Source organism: Camelus dromedarius, chromosome 13, assembly GCF_036321535.1.
Source record: "Camelus dromedarius isolate mCamDro1 chromosome 13, mCamDro1.pat, whole genome shotgun sequence".
NCBI classification, from domain to species: Eukaryota; Metazoa; Chordata; class Mammalia; order Artiodactyla; family Camelidae; genus Camelus; species Camelus dromedarius.
In genome coordinates, this window is record NC_087448.1 from 24320484 (window position 1) to 24346123 (window position 25640).

Sequence of the window (25640 nt, forward strand, 5' to 3'; positions counted from 1 at the left end):
TCCTTGATGTTGTCTCAGATGTTGAATAAGCCTATAAAGACCAGTAACACTTAACCATTTTAAATTGCTCTTTGAATTTAAGGGTTTGCAAACTCTGGCCCATGGACCAAATCTGGCCTTTATCTGTCTTTGTGAAAGGCCTGTGAACCAAAAAATGGTTTGTACATTTTAATGAGTTTTAAAAATCCAAAGAATATTTCATAGCACAGGAAAATGATCTGAAATTCAAATTTCAGTGTTTCTAATTAAAGTCTTATTAGAACACAGCTCCATTTATTTCTTTATATTTGATCTGTGGCTGCTTTTGTACTGCAGTGGCAGAGTTGAATAGTTGTGACAGAGACCTTCTGGCCCACAAAGCCTGCGATATTTACTGTTTGGACTTTCACAGAAAAATTGGTTGACCTCTGTTACAATAACTCAGGATTCAATGAAACCATAGAAGTATAAAAAATCACTTATGATTTGGAGAATCATGACTTCTACTTTTAGAAGTAATAAGAGCCTACCCCCCAAAAAAACTAATAGAAAGCATAATTTTTGCTGTCATATTTTTATCCAATAAACATTTGTGCATGATTTCATCTTTTCTGATAATGTTTAAGCTAATGGATATGTTCAGATATATTGCAGTTTAAATATCTTTGACAGTGTGGTTATACATTTGAAATTCTACTAAATGCAGAAATTAAAGATTTTCTGAATAAATTTGGGGGTAAACCTCACTCTAATTCTGTCTCTAACTCTTCTTTACCAGGAATGTGTCAGTTTTTAATCCAAATACAAACTGACACTGTGCCGTGGAAATGCAGAGTGTGTAACCTGACTTACTAATGCCTACCTAGGGTGAGGGTATCTCTGTTGGACTGGGGTGTATCCCAGCTGCTTCAGAAACCCTGCTCCATCCTCTCCAAAACAGTATTTCATACATTATATTAGATTAATCAAACCTGTGACATTCCTCAGTTGAAGGAAATAATATGTGCAGGATTTGATTTTAATGACACATTCTCATTTGTACTTCTAATCTCTTTACCATAATCTGAAATGTCATGACAAATATGATGGTCTCACATTTTTAAATATAATCTATTACATGTATACACTCTAAAACAAAACAAAACTTTAGACAAAAAAAAACTACCTTTTATTGAAACTAAGTACTTTACTAACCTCTATCTCATCTAAACTTCTTTTCAAACTCTGTGAGCCAAGAATTATTTCCCCCAGTTTACAAATAAGTGAATTGAGGGTTAGTGGTCACTCAGCTAGAATGGGGTTGGAATCGTGTCCTGGAGCTGGGCCTCTGACCCCAGAGCTTGGACTCCGTCTCATGCATGGGAAGCATAGGAGTTCACATTTGTAAGCCAAAGAATGAATGGGTTTGAAGTTTACAAGGATTCTTTTTTAAGCAGTATTTGGGAAGTATCAGCATGTTTCTTTTCAAGTAGCATTTAATTCCTCCCGGTGTCCTGGATCTGAGTCTACTACTAAGTGGAAGCTCAGTGATGGGAGCTGTGTGTGTGCCACTTTTAAGTTTATAGAAATTTGCATTAACTCCGACATTTAGATGAATTTCAAAATAGCACGAAAGCTATGTTGGAAAAAGATGTGCTGGTGATAAAGGGAAGACATATCAATTCATGTCTTTATAAAAACAGTTTCTTTTGACTGCTCATCTTTCTAAAAATGCTACAGCGAAGAGAATGTGACATGCTAGATACTTTTTTTTTAACATGACCTTTAGTGTTCATATTTCAATTTTGAAAATCTTCATCCCATCCAAAATGACAGTCTTTTCCCTGTTTAAATGGATCAACTGAGACTTAAAACTGAAAATGGCAGATTTTAAGATTGATACTTCCTTAATTTCAAATCTGCTCTGTTTTCCTATAAACTTTTATATTTGCATTGGTTTGAAACCTCTAAAGTTAGCACTGAACAAGGGAAGAAATTTGGTCTTTATTCTTCGTACATTTCACGAATTTGTTTGAATGCTTTTCAATTATTCAAAGTGTAATACACGCACTAGACATTCCCCCTCTCCCCCCACTTTTGCACCTGTGAATGATGTTTGTAGAGATCAGTTTAACTTTATGGAATGTGGCCTATTAGATTAGAAGGGTTTCCCAAGGCCTCATAAGAAGGTCTTTCATTCCTATTCGTGGGAGTCCTACAACAGTCTTTGCCTATCATGATGTAACCCGATCCTTTTAATAATGCTTGGCAGAGAGAAAACCTTTTAAGCAATGATCTCAGAGTGCATAGTGAACATTTATTGCCTAATTCTCGGAACCCCACTCTGAGCGAGGAAGCATCTATTAAGTTGCAGATTTCTTTTAAGAACCCATCTGAAGCTTAGGCTTGGGTGATCTTAAGTTTGATATGACAGAGGCAGTCTAGAATACCTGGAATTGAAGCTCCACTTCTTGAAACATGGTAGAAGAGCCCTAGGTCTGCTGTGTATTAACAGGGAGCAGACCTCTCTAATAAATGTTAGTTGGATTAACCAAGTGTGTAGAAGTGTGCGCCTAGTGTGACATAATTTGGGGATGTAAAGATCAGTACCCTAGGGCAAGGATTTGACAGGCATTTGCTGAAATTTACTTAAGGAAGGAGGACCTAGTTCTGGTCCATTTTGATTCTTAAAACATTGGTGAGTAGAAAGGTGAATTGGGGATAGCGTGGGGCAGAGAGGAAACCACGCGGCTTCACGGACATCCTATATGTGTTGGGCCTTTAAGGATGAGTAAGAGTTTGGTGCAGAAGACATCTGTTCTGCGTGCGTGTCCGCTCTCCTGCAAGTGGGCGCCTATTTATCATAAGACTCTGAAGAGGTGCTGAAGGAACCATTCTCTAACAACAGGGCTCCTGGTTGAAAAAGGTTTCCCCATTGCTCCAGCCTGAGCTGGCAAGTTTGACTTTGGTCCACCTCCTCTCAGCATCCCCTGAGACTCTAAGCTCGCCCTCGCCGCCAGGACGGGCGGCCTTCTGGCGAGACTCTGACTCCCTGGGCGCTGGAAGGCTCAGGAGGTGGCAGGGCTGGCCCATCATCTGTCCATTAAGCCGAGGCTTGGCGCTCCGAGGGCCGGAGGGCGCGACCTCGCTTCACTCACAGGGTCATCTTTGTGCTGGGGGTGGGGAGGTGAGGTCTGGCCCGCCAGCCTCGGCTCGGATCCCGCTTTCTTCCGTCTGATTCCGGCGAACCCCGCCTTCCCGGATTCTCGAATCCTGTACCGCTCCCTCTCCCCACCCCCAGACTCCCGGGAGGATAGACCATGCCCCTCCTGCTGGTGTTTCCTGCGCTCTTGAGGGCGCTCTCAGCCGCTCCCGCCCAAGCCCCACCCGAAGAAAGGACCTGCGCCGCGGTTTCCTTTCATTTCATCACCACGCGCGAAACCTGGCGATTAAGACGCGAAACCAACAAAGAGTTTTCTTTCCACCTTAACCTTGCACACAATCCTTTAACAAATTAATTAATCCTAATGAATTAACACTTCATTTATTTAAACGCGCTACAGTCCATGAATTAAATTTTCATGCAGTGATTAAAGGCTGTTAAAATATGCATGATTTCGTTAAAATTTTATAATAAATCAGGGCAATGTGTTACATGACAAGGCAACTATTTCCCAGTCCCTCGCAAGGGGCTTTGATTTGTGCAGGCAGCGCGGAGGAGGGGCGGCTGGCGGCGGCGCCGGCGAGCGTTGGAGCGGGGCGACGGGACCCAGCTCTGCACATCGGCGTTTGGACTCGCCGCTTCGCGCTTTCCTCCGTGGCGTCTGGACCCTCTTGGGGACCCTGCTCCTGCAGGCAGAGCCAAGCTTGCGGAGGACGATGGGAGCCCGCCTCTCGGTCCCCGGAACTGCACTCGTGGGGGTCTGGGGGTCCTCTGCTGTCCTTTTGCTCCAGCCGAGCTGCCTTCCAGCAACGCGTGCGTGCGTCTGGGTCGGAGCGGCGGGCGGGCGGCTATCTAGGGGAGAGGAAGGCGACACAACTTCCATCTCGTCTCGTGGGGTCAGGGGCGGATATGTGTGTTGTAGAGTTGGTTTGTTCGTAATTTTTAACTAGGGTACCTCGAAGCCCTTTCTCTGACCAGCGCGGTCTCCCTTTTGGAAGGAGCCTGGGCGGGGAGGGGGCGGCTCTGCTTCTCTTGGGACTAAACCGCAGGGGTCTGTGGCCAAGCTTAGCGGTTCATTATTCACCTGGACAGCAAAACTGGTTCCGGCAACTAGAGGGCGAGGAAGGCCGGCCGTACCCCTGTTAGGACGGAGACGTAGTCATGCGTCATCCCTAGGGCTTTCACAAGGTAGGTGGGTTTAAGCCCACAGAGAGTTTAGGGTGGTGAGATACATGTATAAATCCCTGCAGATCCCAAGAGTGGTAATGGCCGCAGTGAACTTTACTGCTGCATCCTTCGGGCCGAAAGGATATGAGTGACATCTTGGAGTGGAGTGGTTGACATCCAGGAAAATGTTCCCAGGAAAGTTGTATTTGAATTAAACGGCCAGAAGAATGAAAACAGTGGTTTTCCGTCGGTCTACTCAAGAACTTTCTCTGCGGGTCCCCAGCTGGAGCCCAGACTGAATGCGGGACTGGTAGTCTTACAGCAGGTGATCACGAGGGTCCTCAAAATCTCACCCACCCCGGCCTTGGGGACGAGAGAGACGAGCCCCAAGTGTGCAGGGCGCGGAAGGACAGGGGCCTGCAGGAAATCTCCCAGCTCCTTCCAGCGAGCTCCTGGCTGTGAACTCGAGCTGAGCAGGGGAGGGGAGTGCGGCGGGCGGCAGAGGGCAGGCCACCGCCCAGGACCGCCTTGAGGGATAAGCGGTCTGGGCAGGCGAGGATCCCGGTCCCCATACCGCAGGAAGGCCGGGGCCAGGATGCGCGAGAGGTAGCTCAGAGAGACCAAGGATCATCGCAGCCCAGGCTAGGCGTTGGAAAGGCCGCCAGGAGGGGAAGTTAAAGTAGGGCCCTAGTCTCTCCTTTTTCCCACCCAAATGAGAGTGAGCAGTAGGGTGCCGGACTGCCCAAGTGCTGCCCCTCTTCCGAGAACCGCCCCTCCTCCACCGCCACAATTCTAGGCCTTCTACTCCCCTTCCTATCAATTCCCACTGCTTAAAACAACCCAAGAAGCCTCTGAAGCCGGCTGACTCGGCTCTGGTGGCTTTCCCTGCGCTCAAGGCGCTGACTGCATGTTATGTGGGCCGATTATCTAGGCAGGTGCCTGCGGGGAACTTGAAGCCCCGAATCTGGGAGGAGCAGAGTTCCCTCTTGGGGCTCCAGAGCCCAAGGTGGCCAGTCTTGCAGGTTGGGCCAAATCCCTGGGTTTGGACAAGAACGTGGGGCCGGATTCCGCCCCCCCCCCTTGTACACACACAACCTCCACGCACTTCACTGGACATCCTCAGGACCAAACCGTCCCAGATGCAGATAAATGGGTTCAACCCCAGAGGTGTGTGAGGGGAGGAGGAGGGGGCAGGTAGGGGCTGCCAAGTCCAGCGCCAACTTTCCCCGCGCCCCTTTGGAAGAGAAAGGCAGCCCAGCGAGTGGTAGCTGTCAGGCGCGCTCCGGAGCTGTGGAGGGGGCGGGGTGGTCAAAGGCCAAGAGCGTTCACCCCCAACGGTGCGGGTCCTTGAGCAGCGCCTCTCCCGCCACTCCAACCTACCCACGTCTGCTCCCTGAGCCTGGGAGAGAGGCGCTGCCAAAGGAAAGGAGAAGTGCGGCCTGCCAAAGGAGGAGGAGAAAATTAATTAATGAGGGAAAGAAATGTGTCTCTGATCCAGATGATAGACTCCCTGTCCCTGGGGGCGGAAATTCCTTGGAAATCAATAGCTGTGCATTAATTATCCCCCTCTTGATAAAATGCAAAGCTATGAGATTGGAGGAGGAGGGAATCTGTGTTGGTCATGAAACAGGAAGGAAAAAAAAAAAAAAAGCTGCCCAGGAATCTATTCCTAGGCTCAGACCCCATGTGGGCATCACTAGCTCAGGCCAGGGCCAGCTAGTTACTGCAACAAAGCCGTGACATATTGGTGGACGGAGCCCCAGTTCACCACTCTTTCCTTTCACTGCCCTGGGGTGAATAGGGGAAGACTTGAAATGGTCCAGAGCCCTACCTGCAGATTCACCACTGCGTCCCACTCTCTTGCCTGGGGCCGAGGCCCAGCAGAAATGTGGCAGAATAATTCTGCAAGCATCATTCCCCACCCTACCCCATATTCCTGTACAACTCCCTCTCATGGCACCTATCACACCTGTACAACAAAACACCCCTTCACCTGGAGCTACCCCACTCTTATAGACTGCCACCACCTGGAGAGCAGATAGCCATATTTATACTTCATTTTATCTCCCGTGTCTTGTCCTGGCTGAGATTGGTGCTCAGCAAGCATTTGAGAAAGAACAGTAGGGTAGAAAGTAAATGAGGAAGGAATGAAATAAATAACTTTAGGAAAAGAACAGGCTGGAATCAAGATATGCAGCTCTGTGAGGGGACAACACGCCCCTCTTCCTATCTGCACTTCCTTTTTAGGGAGAGAGGAGTGACCTTTAGTGATCTTCCAGATTGCTCCCCCCACTCCCACCCCTCATTGGCCCAGGCTTGCTGAAATCTCTGGCTCCTGACCCTCTCCAGTTGTCTTCTCTCCCTTTCTGCACACTATTGTTCAATGGGGCATTTCACTCTGTGACCAGCACCTTTCCTAAGCACCATGGTGGACTCAGGTGTGCCCTAATAGGGCTTTCAATCTATTAATTGGGGAGGGGGTGAGTTGGGGCTCGTACCCAGGGCCCTATTTCTAACCCCCAGGAAAAACGAAGTATTCTGAGCAAAGGTCTGGCCCCACCCCCAAGGTGGACAGGGGCTCCGGTTGTCCAAAAAGAAGCGAACTAGGTGGGGAGTCTCGGCAAGATGGTGAACTCTTGACCTCAGGCTGGAGACCTCCCAGCTCGATGTCGGAGGGTAAACCGAGATGAACTTTGGGTTCTCAGGGGCTCGCCTCGCTCTTTCGGGATCCACGTGGCCCCAAACCTGTGCTATTTGCATTTCTGTTTGCCCTGGATCCTTCAGGACAAGGAAAAGCCAGCGTTTCTTTGGGTGAGAGTAGGGGAGGCGGAGAGGCAGAATCCAGGCGCCCGTCCTCTGCGGGGCCCTCCCCCTGCACACACCCCCCCCCACACGCCAGCAGGACAGCTCAGCGAACCGCCGCGATGGGTGTCAGGAAGGATTAAGTTAAGCCTGGACACCCGGTGCGACGACTACCGTAGGACTCACTCGCTCCCTCCAGCGATGTCCTGCTCATCGTCCATTCCCCGTAGAGATAAAGTTGCATTTAGCACTCCCAGGGGACCGCGTAATGGATGGAAACGAGACTTCTTCCCACACTAGCAAGTGAACATCCTTCTTACTCCCCTCTCGGGCTGCAGCCGGCGGGTGGAAAGGGGCAGGGGGAAGATAGAGAGAAAAGAAAAGAAAGAAAAAACCGTGGTGACGCCTGTGGGGCTTTTCTTGGAATTTGAGTCATGAGTGGGTATGCTAAATACGCACACGTCTATCCAAAGAAAAGATCCCCGCGAACGCAAATTTAGGTTTATAGAAATGCGATCTAATCTTTGGTGGAAATATACACCTCCTTGGTGTGGGGGAGACCAGAAAGGTTATTTATCTGATCTCTGCCTCCCATAAGCAGCCCCTTGCCGCTCTCGCCAGTTCTCTCGCCGCAGATGTGATAACATCTGGGCTGTTATTATCACCCCGGGCAAGCGCTGCGTCCCTGGGGACTCGGGCACCAGACCTGTGGTTCCCCCGGGAGGCCTTTGATCTGCCTGCCACATAAGGGCCATATAACAGGTTGGCTAATTGATTTATTCTTCTTAGGTTTTGATTTCACAATAATAAAATAAAGGCTGATCCAGAGCTTGGGCCCCGTTCTTTTAAATTGGTTTGAATTAGTATTTTAATCACACTTTCCTATAAACTGGCTTGATCCTGATTCCTTTTGAAGGCATGTGTGTGTGTGTGTGTGTGTGTGTGTGTGTGTGTGTGTGTGTGTGTGTGTGTATGGAGAAAGAGAGAGCAGGGGGCAGGGGGTGTTGGTGGTGGTGGTGATGCAAACAAACCAAAACGATGGAAGGCAAAATAAAGTTCTCTTCAACATCTTATTGCATTTTCCCGTTTTTCTGAAACTATTTTCTTTTCCTGGAGTTTTCAGCATAAAGTGTGTGTGTGTGTGTGTGTGTGTGTGTGTGTATGCGAGCGCGCGCTGAAGAGAGGTAAGGATCCCAACTACACCCTGTTAACTATTTTTCCTTTTGATTATAAGAAGCCTCAGATCACCCGGAGCTCGTTTGAAATGTGGGTTTGTACACGGTTAAAGGAGACAAACAATAAGAGAAATGCACAATTTCATTTCAACAGCCGTTCCCTAGTAGAAAGCACACGCTCCTTGTGGTTCCTAAGTGGCTGTCACTGTCGGTGCCTGACACAGTTATATGCACAACAACAACAACAACAACAAAGTATGTGGAGGAAATTAAATTATATGGAAATCAATAGCATCTGACTGCTTCAAACAAATGTCTGTCACTGCGATTATTCTCCAGGAACCTATTTATAAACCTTGAAAGAAACAGGTTCTTGCCGCAAAAGACAGCACCTTCTGCATTTCTGTGTTATTTATACTGTATACAGAGGAATGCGCGGGCATAATTTAACATACAAATGCCCAGCTGTATACATTATATAACAGCTTGTTAGACGTCCCGGAGAGGAGGTGTGCCTAAGTAATGCGCATATATTCAGGGCTTGCTATCGGGGTAGGGGTGGTGGAGGAGGGAGGGAAACCACCCAGGGGCTAGCGAACGCCTCTTGTCTTTCTCCCCCTAAAAGGTGCCTACCCTCAGACAATAGCTGGCTCTTTTGATCTTTCCAGACCCGCGGTGGGAAAGGTGAGGCGTGCAGTGCGCATGTCTGGGTAGCTACAGGTGCATCACCTGCGCTGTCCTTGCTGGTGGTCACTATAAGAGCGGCTCCCACGCGCGGGTCGCAGCCGGGCGAGCGCGCGCGCGCGCAGTCGCACGGCGCCGCCGAGAGGGAGAGCGCGCGTCAGACAGACGGAGACAGCTGATGCCTGTCAGCGCGGCCGGCCTGTGAGCTCTCGCGAGAGCTCCCCGGACCGGCCGCGAGAAGTGGGGCTCAGGTGTAAGAGGAGTGCATCCCGTCGGCGCACGGGGCTAGAGCTCTCGGAGAAGTGGGATCGCGAGGCCGGTGCGCTGCGGTCTGCGTGGTCAAAGAGAGCGCCGGGCGGAGCGGCGGCAGCAGAAGCAGCAGCGGCCCCCGGCGCGACCGCCGCCTCCGCGCCGCCAGTCGCGGCTGCTGCAGCCTCCGAACGGAGGCCGGGGAAGCCGGCGTGCGCACTTTCCCGGGGACTTTCGGAGTGTTTGTGGATTTACATGCCAAGCCATCAAGATGATGTCCATGAACAGCAAGCAACCTCACTTTGCTATGCATCCCACCCTCCCTGAGCACAAGTACCCATCTCTGCACTCCAGCTCCGAGGCCATCCGGCGGGCCTGCCTGCCCACGCCGCCGGTAAGCGCCCCACGCCCGCGGACCCGGCCCGCGCGCCTGCCCCGTCCCCGTCTCCGAGACGCTGCATGTCGGGTGCTGATGTGTGCACAGGTCCCGGTGCGGGGATTTGCGGGCAGGGATTTTTAGAGGAATCCCGCTGCGAGGCACGCTTTGTACAACTGGAGCTTAATGTGTTCCCGTCGCCTCGGTTTCGGGCGCCGGCGATTGGAGTGGGGAGCGCTGGGGCCATGACTCTCGACTACCCCCCCCCCCCACTTTCTCTTAATTTCATGCCTCGGAAAGGCGGTCTCTGTGCGTGTTCGGGTGCGTGACACGGATCCCCAGCTGCTAGTTACATTTCCATTTCTTCTTCTTTCCCCCTCCTTTTTCGTCTTCCACGCCGCCGTCCCCGGAATGTGTTCCTGCGTCCCCCCTCTCCCCACACTCCCGATCCTTCTCATTTGACCCCCCGTCTCATTCCCAATGTGTCCCTATTCCGTCTTTCCCGGTCTCCACTATCCCCACCCCCGTTGTTGTTATTTTGGTTGCTTTGTGTTTGCCTTTTGCTTGTTGTGCTTTCCGGCTTCTGTGTGGTTTTGTTTTGTTTTGTGGTTTTGCTTTTTTGGTTTTGTGGTTTTTTTGGTTTGGTTTGTGTCGCCTGCAGCTGCAGAGCAACCTCTTCGCCAGCCTAGACGAAACGCTGCTGGCGCGGGCCGAGGCGCTGGCGGCCGTGGACATCGCAGTGTCCCAGGGCAAGAGCCACCCGTTCAAGCCGGACGCCACGTACCACACGATGAACAGCGTGCCATGCACGTCCACGTCCACCGTGCCGCTGGCACACCACCACCACCACCACCACCACCACCAGGCGCTCGAGCCCGGTGACCTGCTGGACCACATCTCGTCGCCCTCGCTCGCGCTCATGGCCGGCGCCGGCGGCGCGGGCGCAGCGGGTGGCGGCGGAGGCGCCCACGACGGCCCGGGGGGCGGCGGTGGCCCAGGGGGCGGCGGCGGCCCAGGCGGTGGCGGCCCCGGGGGCGGCGGCGGCGGCGGCGGCCCGGGGGGCGGCGGCGGGGGCCCGGGCGGCGGGCTGCTGGGCGGCTCGGCGCATCCGCACCCGCATATGCACGGCCTGGGCCACCTGTCGCACCCGGCGGCGGCGGCCGCCATGAACATGCCGTCGGGGCTGCCGCACCCAGGGCTGGTGGCGGCGGCGGCCCACCACGGCGCGGCGGCGGCAGCGGCGGCGGCGGCTGCCGGGCAGGTGGCGGCGGCGTCGGCGGCGGCGGCTGTGGTGGGCGCGGCGGGCCTGGCGTCCATCTGCGACTCGGACACGGACCCGCGCGAGCTCGAGGCGTTCGCGGAGCGCTTCAAGCAGCGGCGCATCAAGCTGGGCGTGACGCAGGCCGACGTGGGCTCTGCGCTGGCCAACCTCAAGATCCCGGGCGTGGGCTCGCTCAGCCAGAGCACCATCTGCAGGTTCGAATCGCTCACGCTGTCGCACAACAACATGATCGCGCTCAAGCCCATCCTGCAGGCGTGGCTGGAGGAGGCCGAGGGCGCGCAGCGCGAGAAAATGAACAAGCCGGAGCTCTTCAACGGCGGCGAGAAGAAGCGCAAGCGGACTTCCATCGCCGCGCCCGAGAAGCGCTCCCTGGAGGCCTACTTCGCGGTACAGCCCCGGCCCTCGTCCGAGAAAATCGCTGCCATCGCCGAGAAACTGGACCTCAAAAAGAACGTGGTGCGGGTGTGGTTTTGCAACCAGAGACAGAAGCAGAAGCGGATGAAATTCTCCGCTACTTACTGAGGGGGATGGGAAGTGCCGGGCCGGGCAGAGCGAGGAGCTGAAGGGGCGTTTCTGGGGGGCTTTCCTCGGGCCTGCTTCCCCCCAGATTTGGAGTGTCCGTTATCCTGCTTGCATTTGGGGAGGCCCTCCTGGAGCGCTCTACTCCGCCTCCTCTCTGCTGTCCCTGCCCTTACCCTCTCCCACCCTAGAGGACAGGGGTGCTGGGTATGGACACAGGAGAGAAGGGCGGGGGGAAAAGGGGGGAGCATTTGGGTGAGTGGGGAGTTGGGGGAAGGAAAGCGGAGACTGGAGGAGGGGTTTTGAGGAGCAGGATGGATCTGGGGGTTGGGGTGGGGGGAACACTCGGGGAGGGTAGGGAAATGGACAGTTTTTGACCAGAGACACTTATCAAAATCTCCTGGGGACCAAGGAACTATGTACAAAAAACAAACCTACCAACCACCAAAAACTAGACAAATAAAGACAAATTAAAACAAAACAGAACAAAAGCAAAGAAAAATGCTTTTGAAATTTAACTCCGGAGAGCCGTATTCTGCAGCCTCGTTTCCCCCTAAGGAAGAGAAAAAAAGAGCACCACCATTATTACCACAGCCCCAGCCCTACACACGAACTGAGTCAAAAACCGAAAACCAAACGAACCGGAAGGTGAAATTCTGGGTGTCGAAGCTAGTTGTTTTGTCCGTGTGTTTAATTTTCCTTCTAAGACTCACTTACACCCCATCCAAGTCCTCTTTGATTTATTTTCTATTTTGCAATGAGACTCCGATGGCTGCTCTCCTTTGCCAGCCATTGAGTGAGGATACATCTGAAGGAAGTGGGGGTGGCTGCTTGTTTAGTTAAAGTTCAAGTTTCCCAGTGACCCAGCCTCTAATCCTGTGGCCTGGTCCCGGTCGGGTGGAGGTCTGTAGGGAGAATGAGGCAGTCTTTGAGCTGACTAAAAGGCAGAATTTAGAGGCTCCGAGGTATTTATTTTATTCTAGAAAAATAAAACAATTTTAACCAGGTTTTGCTCTTTCCATTTTTGCTCTTATATCTAAGACCTAGAAAATGGATCGTTTCAAAATAAGCTTTTTTCCCCACTCAGAACTTGCTTGCCCTTTCATTTATTTATTTATTTATTTGAGTGTGGTTTATTTTAAACTATATACTGATTATTTTTTCCTATTGATTCAAATAGCCTAACGGGGTAGTAGACGGTAGGAGAGATACTCTGTCGCATTTTCTCCACAGAACAGGACTCATCTTGCTCTTCTAGGTCTCCTTTCCTTCTCTCTTGGAGAACATGAAATCATTGAAATGTTGAGAAGTTTCTGCTTTCACTTGGAGCGGGACTTGTCTATGAGAGAATGAACCAAATCCTATATGAGAGGAAGACAGGTTTAACCCTCCATTTGTTTCAAAAGGGCCTGCATGTTGGGGGGCAAAGCAGAACAACTATTTCATTATTGTTATTATTATTACTATTATTATTATTATTCAAAAGTAATTTATTGCTGGGGATAAATGTTGGGTAGCAAGAACTTTAATTTGCACTATCAATCTCCCAAATATAGAAAATCATGTATAGTATTTCATAGTAATAATTAAGGTACTTTATGAACTGCTGATGGATTTTTAAAAATGACAAAAAAAATTGAAGGTGGTTAGGTAAAATGCCTGCTTGGTGCACAAGTCACTCTTTTGATCTCGGGTGGAGATGGTGTGTTACTATCCTTTAACAAGAACTAATAAATTGAAAACAGAACACATGAGAAAAGAAAAAAACCCTGCCATTTAACAAGACTGAAATCATGCATGATCTGAAAGGTACAGAAAGAAACACAAGTAGGTCTCACTCTGGTTAGGCATTATTTATTTAATTACGTTGTATATCATTGTTTGCAGCGCAAACATTCTATGCATTTGAAACTGAACACTAAACTGGGCTAGCTTTCTGATAGACCGTTTTGTGGATAGTGTGATTTCACAGTCTACTGCCTGTTTTCACCGAAAACACAACATTCTTGTCATATTCTTGTATTTAGAGAAAAAGGGAAGAAAAGGAAGATTACTGTAAATATTTTCTTTAATGCACACACTCACACAGTGGTTACAAATTGCCCGTGTTAATCCTGAAATGTCTCACGGATTGATCTACCTACCCATGTATGTCTGCTGAGCTTTTTCCTTGGTTATGTCTTTGCTCTATTATATTTCCTCCTCCCCACTCCTATCAGAATCACTTCTGTGCACCAGAATACCACGGGGGGGGGGTGTCCCAGTACACTTACAAATAAACCATAACTGAAAGAAGAGCAGTTTTATGATTTGGGTGCATTTTTGTGTTTATACTGGGCCAAGTCCTGGTAGAGCCAGTCAACAAATGAGACTCAATTCAACCAAAAATACGGGGATGGGGAGGATGTTGAAAGGGGGGTGAAAAGAGGGGAAAGGATAAGAATGATGTATTTTTCTGCTGAAACCGAATTCACTTTCAGATAACTCGTGTGAAAGCGGTGCTCTGAATAAAATGAATTCTATATTAGTTGCCTGTGCTTATCAAAGTTTTTTTGTTTTTGTTTTTTTTTTTTTTTTTTTAACTGCAGAAACCCTCCAAACACAGCCCTCACTTCAGAGTGGTGGAAGGTAATAAATAACCAGATGCCCCCTAATATATTTAAGTTGAGGTTCAGGGGCAGAGGCATTTGAAGGTTTGTATGTATTATTCTAGCCTAAAAATGTTTGCAAGAAAATGTAGCTCAATAACTTTCTTTGGAGGTTAACAAAAATAAAAACCATCCACTGATCTGTTCAGCCACCGTGTCAAATGCCTCTGTTCATTTGGAACTTTAGTGTAATACCTGCTGTACCAGAGGTACCAGAGATTCTCTGTTGGCGACCTGGGTTTAGAGCAGATGCAAAATGTATAAAATTTCTTAATAGCTGGGGTTCTGTCTTCTGAAGTCATACTACTGTAGCCAAATCTTTTTAATTTCACCGGCAAATCTGTGAAACAAGAACGTTTGCTGTTCAAAAAAGAATACATTTAAAAATCTGTGATTTTAAACAGTTACTAATGTTTTAAAAAAGCACTAGAGGTATTTTTTCAAATAGATCTCTTCCATCAAGATTGATTTGTTTCTGTTGTTATTAACTTGAAATGTCGTCAAGGTTTTTAATAAAATACATTTGTTTTTTAAAATGTTATTTTATAGAAAAGTATGACCAAATCTCATTGTTGGAGAACCAGGAATGAACAAATAAATATTTACAAAGGCTGTTTTTTTTAAATCTGCCCCAAACAAATATTGCAGACAAATACATTTGTATTATATAATTATGACCAGTGTATGTAATAAGAACTTAAGCATTTGTTTTGTATTAAGTAAAATCCTTACCAAATAAAGAGAAGACAATATTATGTTGATAAAACAGATCATGAAAATACATGCTTTGCAGAGTTTCCTACTTTATGTAGGACTGTGCAAAACAAGAAACACCTTGCTGTCTGGTAAGTGAATTTTTGTACTGCCCAAAGGAATAATAAGACTATTCTAAGACAACTGTAACTGTCAATCCATGAGAAACAAGTAAACAAGCAAACAAACTTCCTCCTGGAGAGAACGCAAAGGCTTGCCACTCAGCGGTAGTTAACCTCTCAAAAGTTTTCTGTTTCTGAAGATCTCAACTTCACTCTAAGTGAACCCTGGCGCCAGTCAATGGGTGAAAACAGAGTGGCTCCGGTTCTGTTAATCTTAAATTAAGTTGGAGAGAGTGGGAAAATTGTGCTGTTTGCATTTTGGCTTCTCAGGAAATGTGGTGATGGAGTAGGAAAGGCAAAGGAAAAGTAAGCATAAACTGCATCTGCCACGTTTCATCCATTGGTTTAAATTTTCTTTTTCCCAGTCCTAGCTCCGGGTCCTACTCCTTTTGTAGGTCTAGAAAATAATGTCCTCAAGACGCTTCAACTAACTTCTGAAAAGATTTTTGTTTAAATGCGTGTTCTGAAATTGCTCTCAACTTCGATTACACTCTCATAAATAAACTAGGCACCACTACCGTGATTCTATCGATTTTTACTCTCTTGTGATATTAAGATGACTTCGGTCCCATTCCTACACTTGGCCGCGCGGAGGGAGGACAGGGCGCCCTGGGCTCAGGACGCACCTGGCCAGCTCCTGCTTTCAGCCCCCTGCCCTGTTTCCCTGGCTTCCCCCGCCAACCCTGCGTTAAACACCCTTACTCCATCTTTCACTTGGATGGGCTTTCATAGTCTAATCCGTGAAGCTGTAATTTTGACTTCCGCGCGCTGGCTAAAAGCAGCGTTCCCCACCGCATTTGAACGGTCTTGGTGGCCAGCGGGGTGATAAAGGTGATAACCAGAATTATTCCCTGGTTGGTTCTGCTGCTGGGTGTTACTGCCGCTGCAGTCTTAGCCTCAGTCCTCGCGGGCAGTTTTAAAGGAGAATGCAAGCTTAATTGATTTTTTAAAAATAGCAGCCGAATTCTAATTCTCACGGGGGGCCACTTTCCCACCTGCGAGATAAGCCTTGTCGCAATAATTACGTTATTTAATATTTGATCAAACCTTTGTGCCACCCCGGCTGGCGGGACCGGGACGCCTCACGCCCTCCGGGGGCAGCGGGCAAGCGGCGCGGCCCGAGCGGGGCGGGACACGTGCGGCGGGGGCGCGCGGCCTCCTCGCTCAAGTTGGCTTGCCCTTTGAATAATTCATGGCCTGAGAGTTCTGGAAATTAATAAAATGAATGACAACAAGAAGCTAATTAAAAACTTCGTAACTGCTGTCAAGTCAGCTTGATGGGAGAAGGGCAGCTCTCCTGTTCTCCCCGAAATCTAATGGATCCGTAGGGCACAGCGAGGGCCCTCTAAATCTGGAGCGGCCAAACGCTCCTTAAGCTTCAGGAGACCGCCTGGTGGTGCAGCTCCCTCCCCTCCAACCGGCGTCTGCAGCCGGCCCGCCTCCCGGGCTGGACATCGGACTTAGGAGCGGGTAGGTTGGCGGCTGCCGTTTCAAACCACAGACAGAGCTGATTGGGTCAGAATTTGCAGCCAGGAGGGGACCCGCCCTCCCCAGACCCAGGCAGGGTTCTCGCTTTCCGGGAAAACACCCATCCAACCCGAGCAGTCCGCGCGGGAATCCCAGCGCGCCAAGCGTGCGAGCCGCGGCCGAGAGACCGCGATGCGCCGGATCTGCGCCCCTCCGCCGTCTGCCCCGAGGCTCGCGGCCCGGAGGCTTCCAACTGCCAGAGGCCGCAACCCCTCTCGGACGGACGAATAGCCACCGCCTACCGACCCTGGTCCGGACTTAGCCTGGCGGCAGAGCACCGGAGCGGGTCTAACGCCAGAGTCGCTGGAGTCCGGCGCGCGTGCGCAGGCGTGACCGGTGGGGTGCGGACCGCGGAGAGCGCGGGGCGGACGGGGCGCGCACGAAGCGCGGGGAGCGCGCTGAGACCGCGCATGCGTGTTGCGTGCGCTGAGTCCCCTCGGAGAATTGAGCCGGAGTTCCGCAGCTGGTAATTAGGCGCTCCGGAAGGTCCTTTCCCACCCTGTTAGTGCTTTTGAGGACGTCCTTCGAGAAAAGGGAAGGGGCCAGCATCTCACAGAGGTTAAAAATACTCCCCTCTCCATAGTCTGCCTAAGTCAATAGACGCCTTAAACACCACAAAACTTTCAAAACTGGATGACGTTTTTAAAAAAGAATTGGGAGCAATAAGGTCTTGGCTTTTGTTTTGTTGTTAGGGTGCACATCAGCAAAGCCTTGCTACGAATTTAACCTTATTAGGCAAGAATTTATACCCGTGGCGGGAGGAAGGCTGGCCGCTAGGCATTCGTCCCGGAGAATTCCGTGGAGTCCTGGATCGCAAAACGGAGGTTGAAAGTCTTGAGTTCCAGAGAAACTGGAAAAGTCCAAGGAGGGAGGCCAGCGTCCTCCCATCCCCTGCCCCAAGCCCGAATGGCCCGGAGGTCGCGTCTCTCCGATTTAGAAAGCGAAGAGAATAAGAGAAGGAGAAGGGAAACTGAAGAAACGTGGAAAAAAGAAGTAGCAAAAGGAGGGATGGAGGAGGAAGAGAGGCAGACTCCTTGCATTGATTAGGTAAAACGAATTACAAACAAAAGTTTGGTAACTGACGCCTAGCTTCAGTGCAGCATGATGCATACAAACTTTTGTAGGCATGGATCAGAATAAAACAATGTGTCGACAATTTCCAGCAGTGGAAATTCACTTACACCAGTCTCCCCCCACCCTCCCCCGGCCCCCCGCCCCCGCCAAGTGTTGACAATAAACATTTAATGAAGGCAGAGACCTGGCTGTCTCCAGTCGGTGTCGGAATACTTTAAGCAGACCATTAGCATGGCTTCTTCCACTTCAAACATCGCGCGCTACATTCTAACATTATATATTAAAAAAAAAAAAAAAACAAAAAACAAAAGTGTGAGACAAATAATATGTTTATACGGATATCTTAAGTGGTCTGCAGTTCTGATACCCCTGTACTTATTAACAGAAACTAACTCATTGTAGAGCACTCGCGCTTAAAAAATGTTAAATACAGTTAATGCAATATTAATCGCCCTTTGGTGATATAAAATGCAATATTTTCAGGCAGCTATCGAGCTTTTCTAGAGGAAGAGCTGATGAAAAGAGTCACAGCTGAATAGTGGAGAGAAAAAGCCCGGTATTTATTGCTTTTGTTTGGCTTTTGGCTACAGAGACAGGAACCTTCTAATGGGGTAAGGACATTTATTTTATCTGCAATCTATTGCTGCGAGAGCAGGGGCGGCAGATGGGGCTGGTGCGATAGTCACAGTGTAATTTAGAGCAAATCCTAATAACTAATAATGATTTATGTTAATTTTGATCACTTATGCGACTTTACCAAAGCGTTGTGATGAAAGAAAGAGAAAGAGAAGCAGAATGTGACAAGGAGCTCTGAGGCTGAGATTGGAGCTCAACTATCCTGCTTAAAACGTGTTTTATGAGTTAGCAATGGAAATACAGGCATTTAAAAAAGCAGGTCGGATCCATTTGACTCTGGGCAGAGGTATATCCCCAGGGCTTTCATTTCCTCCGAAAAGATACCTAAATCAGAGGAACCGTGATGCCTTTGAGCGGGAGTCTCTTTCATTCCAGTTTTAAAGAAAACAGATATGTTTCAATTGTTTCATTTGCTTATATTCAACTAAGGGTGTGTGTGTGTGTGTGTGTGTGTGTGTGTGTGTGTGTGTGTGTGTGTGTGTGTGTGTGTGTGTGTGTGTGTGTGTGTGTAGGGGAATTAAGTGTGTGAGAGACTCCGAGGTTTGAAATCAGCCTTAGCGCCTATGAGCAGGCTCTCGCGCACCGTCGCCACGCCTTATGCAAAAGTTTTATTACTGGGTGCTTAAACAAGTTGCCCTTTCTTAATCTTCACTTCCAACCTGATATTTGTTTGTCTAGAATCAACTTTTGGGAAGCTTCGCTTTCTCTACCTCCCGTCTTTCCCCTCCCGCAAGGGATCCCAAGGCTTTTAAACTTAAAAGTGCTTCCCCTCTCTTCATCCTTCTGGTTGCGTGGCACGGGTTCAGAACCCCAGGGGCTGCCAACGGGGCGCAGTTCTGCACAGGGATGGACGATTTTCGGCTGCCACGCAGTGCAATGCAGAGGGTTGGAGCGATTTTGAAAGGAGGGTACGCCTTGCTCCTGGCAATTTACTTTTTCGGTTACCTTTCGCGCTTTTCAACGCCTCGAGGCTTAGTTTGAAAGTAAAACAGCATCAAAGCACCTCCTTATTAGTTCTGTATTTGAGAAATCCGAAGATGAAACTACCTAAAAGGTTTAATAGGGCGGAACAGCATTTATTTGCCAAGCAAACAGCCAGAGTACAGTTCAAAAGGGGTACAGTGGTTTATCAGCAGGAGGCTAGAAGGACAAGGACGTTGGGTAAAGGGAATTTCAAGCTTCAGTTACGACGGTAGTGAATTAAATAAGCTTCAAGTGGGATGTCTGCTTTGATTTTTAATATCATCTCTGTCACCAAAAATGTATACATACATACATGTGTCTCTATATATTATGTGTATATATGTATGCATATATGTACCCCCTAGAGGCTTCCTTCACCTTTCAGAATTGTTGTCAAGATTTTGTTTGTTTGTAAGTTGTAGGTTCTGTAGAGCAATAGTTATCTCTCCTGGGATTTGATCTGCAAATACACTTAAAATATAATCACATCTTTTAAAGTCCATACGTTCATCATTTCCTTCTTTTTTCTAAAGCTACAGATGTAAAAATACACTTAATTTCTTTTATTAGGGAAAAACATCAAGCTACATGATTCAGAGCCGTTTCTTTCCTAAACATTATGCTGCATTTTGTTTTCACTTTTGAATCATCTCTATCAGCAACTGTACTGTTATTGTACTGTTAGTATTCCTGGTGTGAAGAGGACTTTAAACAAAATAAATCTTCAAACAAAATAAATCCAGGCAGCTGACGTTGCCTGTTTACTGATAATACTCAGGAGCTGGTGCGTGTTTGTGAACCCGAAGCTGTGCTTCCACGCACATATCCATAGACAAACAGATGTAAACACAGTTTCTCCTGTTGTTGTGGATTGCTGTGTTGAGTGTAGCTTAGAAAGAGTCTCATGTCTCAACTTTACTCTGGTTCTGTCCCAGTGTTTCGGTACCAGAAGAAACTCCCTTAAAATTGAAGAGTGGTGCATTATTGAAACTCTCTATCAAACAGCTCTGGGGTGCAGCCTTTCTGAACATGCCGCTCTAGATGAGGTCTGACTGTCTGACTGCACATAAGCCCCTAATATGTTAATGGCCGTAGGGGATGCCTAAGGTACTATCTCAAGCTGCTTCGCACACCATATGTCAGGCCGTTAGCCACATGGATCTATTAATCAAAAAGAGCTGGAGAGGGAGAAGAGGGTCTTCGAAAGGGGGCGAATGAGAGCAATGGGGGAGGGGGAAAAGGGAAAGAGAAAGCATTTAAAAGACCCATCATTTTTGTTTCTTTTATTAAAAAATAAATAAAAATGACTAAAGAAGACTCAACCACTGCAGATTTCCTTTCCTGACAAGTTGAAGATGGTCCACAAATCTCTACTAAAAGAATTGGGATAGTATCTGGTTCTATTAAAATAAAAGGCAGTTTTGCCTGGAGGGTCCTGTTTAGAGTTCCTTTATTGCAAAACTTTTATAAGCAAGACTCTACAGAAAGTTACTTTTGTTATGTAGTTTGTTTTGTAGATGAGCTTTATTAAAAATAGTGGGGAAGGTGGAATGAGGCAAGTATGTGTTTAGGGGATGAAAGGGGGGGCAAGGAAGGAGGTGTCTGGAGGATTTGTAATGACTACATAATTCATCAGTATATATCTGCATGGACAGTGGAGTTTATACCACTTTTAGTTCTTCTGATAGTAAATGTAAAGTGTTTACACTTTGGTCCCTTCCTTTAAGCTGGCTTTATGAAACTCAAGAGTCTACAAGGTGCAAAAAGTATTTAATTCTTTTAGGAGGAGAGGAAATGGGAAAACATTTAAAACCTCCATCTTTCTCACTTCTGCTTTGTTTAGAGTTATCTCTGCCCTGTGAATGTTTTTTAAAAAATTGGTTAGATAAATACTTTCAAACGTTTGCACAACCTTAGAATTTATGTACTCAGCATAGAGATGGTATAAATGAATCACATGGACTTAAGCACATCTATAAGAAAAATTTGGATTTTTTTTTGAAGTGGTGAATACATTTGCTATGTGCCACAAACTTACCATTTTGGGGGAAATCAAATGAAAGTACTGATTTTTAAAATGTCAGAAACTCAGAACAGAGCAATGAAAGGAAAACATATAGATGCCTAGATTTAAAAATCGGGTTCCTTTCATGTGTTACCTGAGGATAGAGAAAATAGGAAATCAAATGTCCATTCAGGTTTTATTATTTTTTAAATTGATAGTGATGATGAACCATATGAAGACTTAGTTTCTGGATTATTAATTTGAAGTTTTACCATCTATAACTAATGATAAAATTTGGGAAGGGATACTCTTGAATATGATTTTTAATGTCATGATTAAAAAGTGTTTTAATAAATTAGTTAATTTATAAGATAATGAATGAAAAGTTTATTAATCTCAGGTTTTTAAGTGTATATATATGCAAATGCTTGACTATTTATGTATATTTGAGAACACAGATTATTCACCCAAACCACAAATCCTTTGTCATTATCATAGATTCATAGCACTCTTATTATATTGGACTTGAAAAAGAGAGGGGCAGCAGAATGTTCTTATGATTTAAAAATACATTAAAGAAGATACTTGTGAGATTGTGCTCAATGATAAACAAAAATCATATAAATGACATCTGTTACATTGTTTATAGTACGTAAGTAGAGTTCTTTGTACTGTATATTAGATTGGATGTATTAAATAGTTTTTATTTTCACAAATGTACCTATTATTATTATTATTATTATTAGAAGCAAACTCTCAATTACAAGGAAGTAAGCTCTCAGTTATTAAGTGCCTTTAATTAAAAACACCAGTACATGTGGTTGTTTGCTTTGGCTGGAAAATTGTCTGTAATTCTTTTAGTTAAAAAAAGAAGCATATAAAAATAGAGAATTGTGTTGTAGAGAACTGAGAACTGCAGTCAATCTGTAAATATGAGGTGTTCTAAAGCACTATATTTCATCCAGGAGATGATGAATACATAAAGACTGGATCATCCTGAATCTCAAGAGTAGCTGCATAGAGAGAAACACTTATTATCTTGAAATTTTGGTGCATGCCACACGAGCCTTCATTTCTTTCCCTGTAGTTAAAAGGTAGCTCATATATCTGTCGCATTGGGTTTCCAAAGACTCGTAACTTAATTCCTTCAGGCTATTCATCAGCACAGTAATTAAACTAGCAAATGGATGTAAATAAAGTGAAATTGGTTTCATGACAGATGAGGCGAAGAGGCCTCTGACATGAAACAAGGCAGGACAATAATGATTTCGGCAGCATCAGGCTATGGAAGGAACCCCAGCTGGATTTATTAGGTGCTGCAAGTGATTTGCTGGAAGCGGGCAAGACATGAGCACTCTTTAATTTGACAGGAATTTTGCATCCTAAAGAGCATATTGAAATATAAATCCAAAAACAAGTTCAGGCAAAATGTAAACAAATGCATTATTGTACTGAAGGTACTATTCAATATTAAAAAAGAAAGAATAGAAGACTACACCCCCCTCCCAGCAGAAGAGCTTCAATTGCACAACTTGTTTGCCAATTCTGAGGAGTGACAAAATAATTATGAAATGTTCCTTTCTGCTTATGAATTCTATTGTTATTTTAGGGCTAGCAATTTTGTCTTTCTAGATTTATTTACTTGGGAACCCAACTAATACAATTGATGATTTAAAAACCAGCACTATGAAAACATCTGTAGAAATTATGGGTACATGCACACCTGAGAGGGAAATATGACAAACCGGGAGAGAAACCCACATGGGCAACTTATTTTACAGACTGCAATTATTACTGCATTTAAATAAAATCTGGGATAAAGATCTGGTACTGTTTTATTGCCTCTAGCGGTCTGTGCCTGGATGCCCAGAAAACAAATTTCTAGCTACAGAGAGAAATTGTCTTAAGCCCTTGATCAGACGAAGCTTTAAAATCGAATATAGGTTTGTCCTTGTAAAATAAGCAGTTCCATAGATTAGAGGGGACCAAACTATAGCCGAAAATTGAGAAACAAAAGGAGAAGGTGCAAAGAATGAGCTCTTGGCTGGCTCAACAAGACTAAAATGGAAATTGAGTCACCAATTCCACTACAGTAAGACAGTCACACACAGAATAAATAAAAGGCAGCTTTTCACACGAGGAACAGATTAGCCCCTTTCTCCATGAAAGAATGAGAAATGAACTGCTTTATGCTTAAATGCAGTCTCAATTATTTAAGCCCCCTTTCATGAGGAGCAAAAGCCTCCAGGAGTGGTGCCCTACCTCTCCCACGAGATTCACGCAAGATTTTCAGCACCGTGGCCAGGTCCCGGGCTGCAGCAGGATTGGCGGGGGCAGGGGGTTGGGGGCGGAGGCGAGAGGAGGAAAGTGGGTAGCTGTTGACCCCAAAAGGTGAAATCTAAATACTCCTGAAATTCTACGGGCAGTTTAATTATTTAGCAGTGGATTCAGATCCACGAGTGGGATACTAACGTGACCCAAGTCCTCAAATCATTTGGAAAGCTGTGTTTTAAAGGAAAGGGTGGGGAAGAGTAGAAGAGTAGGCTATTAAAACTCTTAATGAAAATAAGATCTTTAAAAAACTAAACTAAACACCCACTGCATGCTCACTATTAGGAAATAGTGGGTGACTTTCAGGCCACGAAGGAATTTATAATGAAACTCAGTTGGCTTTCTCCCTGAGCCTGTCCCCCCCCTTTTTTTTTAAACAGAAAAATATGCCTAATTATTTTAAAGTTCTTTTCCAATAGCAAGGCAGAGGCAAGTCCTTTAATTATAATACAGTCGGAATAGAGGGAGCATATGGAGGAGAATGTCAAGAAGAGGGTGCCAGGGGCAGATCCTCAGAAATCTGTATTCATTTCGAGCTCTTATTTGTTCAGTAATCTCTACCATCATAACTAAATCTTGAAGCACTGATGTAGTTCGAGTTGTTGTTGACTTAACGTCAAAATTCAATCACTGGGGGTTTTGCATCAGCCGGGCTACTTATTTGTCTAATAAATCCGTCATTTTGTAAGAAAAATATTTGAGCAGCCGTACTTGACCTCTTGGTATCCACAAGTCACATTTATTTCTCCCAGTTTACAAATGCAAAATCGAGATGATCATCTAATGCCTGGAGGAACTGTGTTGATTTCTGATTGGATTTTAGATGGAAATGTCTATTTTAAATACCTTGTGATTAAATTGTACATATAATAGAATCCATGCATTTTAAGCTGCTTCCTGCTTGGAAACTTAACAACCTGCACTACTAGTCACACATACCAATGCCAAAAAAAAAAAAAAAAAAAAAAAAACAACAACCCACAAAATACCAACTACCTTTTCCAAACACTTAAATTCAGTTTTAATTGTAAGACTTTATTAAAACCAGAGTCTTATATCTTCTTATCTTAAAATAGTTCTCTCAGTAATGGATATTCACCCCAGAAAATGTTTCAATTCCTGGAGGGTAAGGCTTCATTATCTCAATCCCAGAGACAGCACAAATAGGAGAATTCATGGCTGGCTCCTCAATCTCAGGCCTGCAGTGTGGACTGTACTGCCAAACTGTAACTCAAGTTCAAGGAAATCCATATCTCCGCTTCTGAATACTATTAGTCAAGGAAAACAATGTTATGTTTGATTGAACTGATTTTATTCTCCATTATAGCAATGTGTTTGGAGATTGCTTGAAAATACTTTTTCCACCCCTCTCCCACCTGTTCTTCTTCTAACAGCTTTCAGTACAAAGACCCTTTCACAACTCAAGAATCATTCTGAAATCTTTTGCTAAGTCACAACGCACCATTGGAGAGTCTCTCTGTGTGGTGTTGGGGAGAATGAGTCATCACCCGGACCCTATCTGTTGTGGCAGAGTGCTTGGCTAAACAGAGACGCCTTCAGAAGTCAGACAGGAGAAATGATTTTGCCAGTTGGTGATGAGACTGGGCTAACTGAGGCCTCGGAAACCTGAAACAACCGAACACAAACTTTTTATCGACGAGGCGTGTCCAGAAGATGCAGCCAGCTCGCTTGGCTTGGGTGGGTAGGGTGTAGACTGGTTGCACCTCGGCGGAGGAAGGAGCATGAACTGAAAAACCTTTTCTTTTGCTTTCTCGCCCAAGGGCCTGCGTGCCTGTGAGTGTGTGTGTGTGTGTGTGTTCTATTCAATAACTGGGAGATGTGTAGAGAAAGTGTTGGTCCAGCTTGTTTGTATCTGAAACCGTGTTGGTGGTTCGACCCCATTTACAAGAGAATTCAAGCCCAAAGTGGCCAGTATAAGGGGAGAGTCCCTGAGCCCCCGCTGACTCTGCCTTCGCTCTGCCCTGGCTTTCCCTCCCTCCGAGCCCCGCGTGGGTTCCGTTCGAGTTTGGCGTTCGTACGTTTCCCTCTCCTGCTCTGTTTATGCTTGGAATTCCCAAGACTTCGGCTTCTTCATGATGGTGATAAGAGAGGTGCTCTTCCCGAACGTTTCGGCGCTCCCCTGCCCTGACCACCCGGGAGCTGAATCCCTGCGTGGGGTTCTGGCGCCGTGTCTACGCAAGGCAGG

General features: G+C 46.7%; 1 protein-coding gene across 1 annotated transcript; it reads left to right on the forward strand.

Moving 5' to 3' along the window:
* Nucleotides 1-9244: 9244 nt before the first annotated feature.
* POU4F1 (POU class 4 homeobox 1) lies at nucleotides 9245-11556 on the forward strand. The gene is made up of 2 exons (XM_064492895.1): nucleotides 9245-9592; nucleotides 10236-11556. The coding sequence occupies exons 1-2, from the start codon at nucleotides 9470-9472 to the stop codon at nucleotides 11376-11378; spliced, it is 1266 nt and encodes a 421-aa protein (XP_064348965.1). The 5' UTR covers nucleotides 9245-9469; the 3' UTR covers nucleotides 11379-11556.
* The last annotated feature ends 14084 nt before the right edge of the window (nucleotides 11557-25640 follow it).

Coding starts and splice junctions, on each gene's coding strand:
- POU4F1 (XM_064492895.1), top strand. CDS start 9,470: ATGATGTCCATGAACAGCAAGCAACCTCACTTTGCTATGCATCCCACC. Junction 9,593..10,235: donor CCTGCCTGCCCACGCCGCCG/GTAAGCGCCCCA, acceptor TGTCGCCTGCAG/CTGCAGAGCAACCTCTTCGC.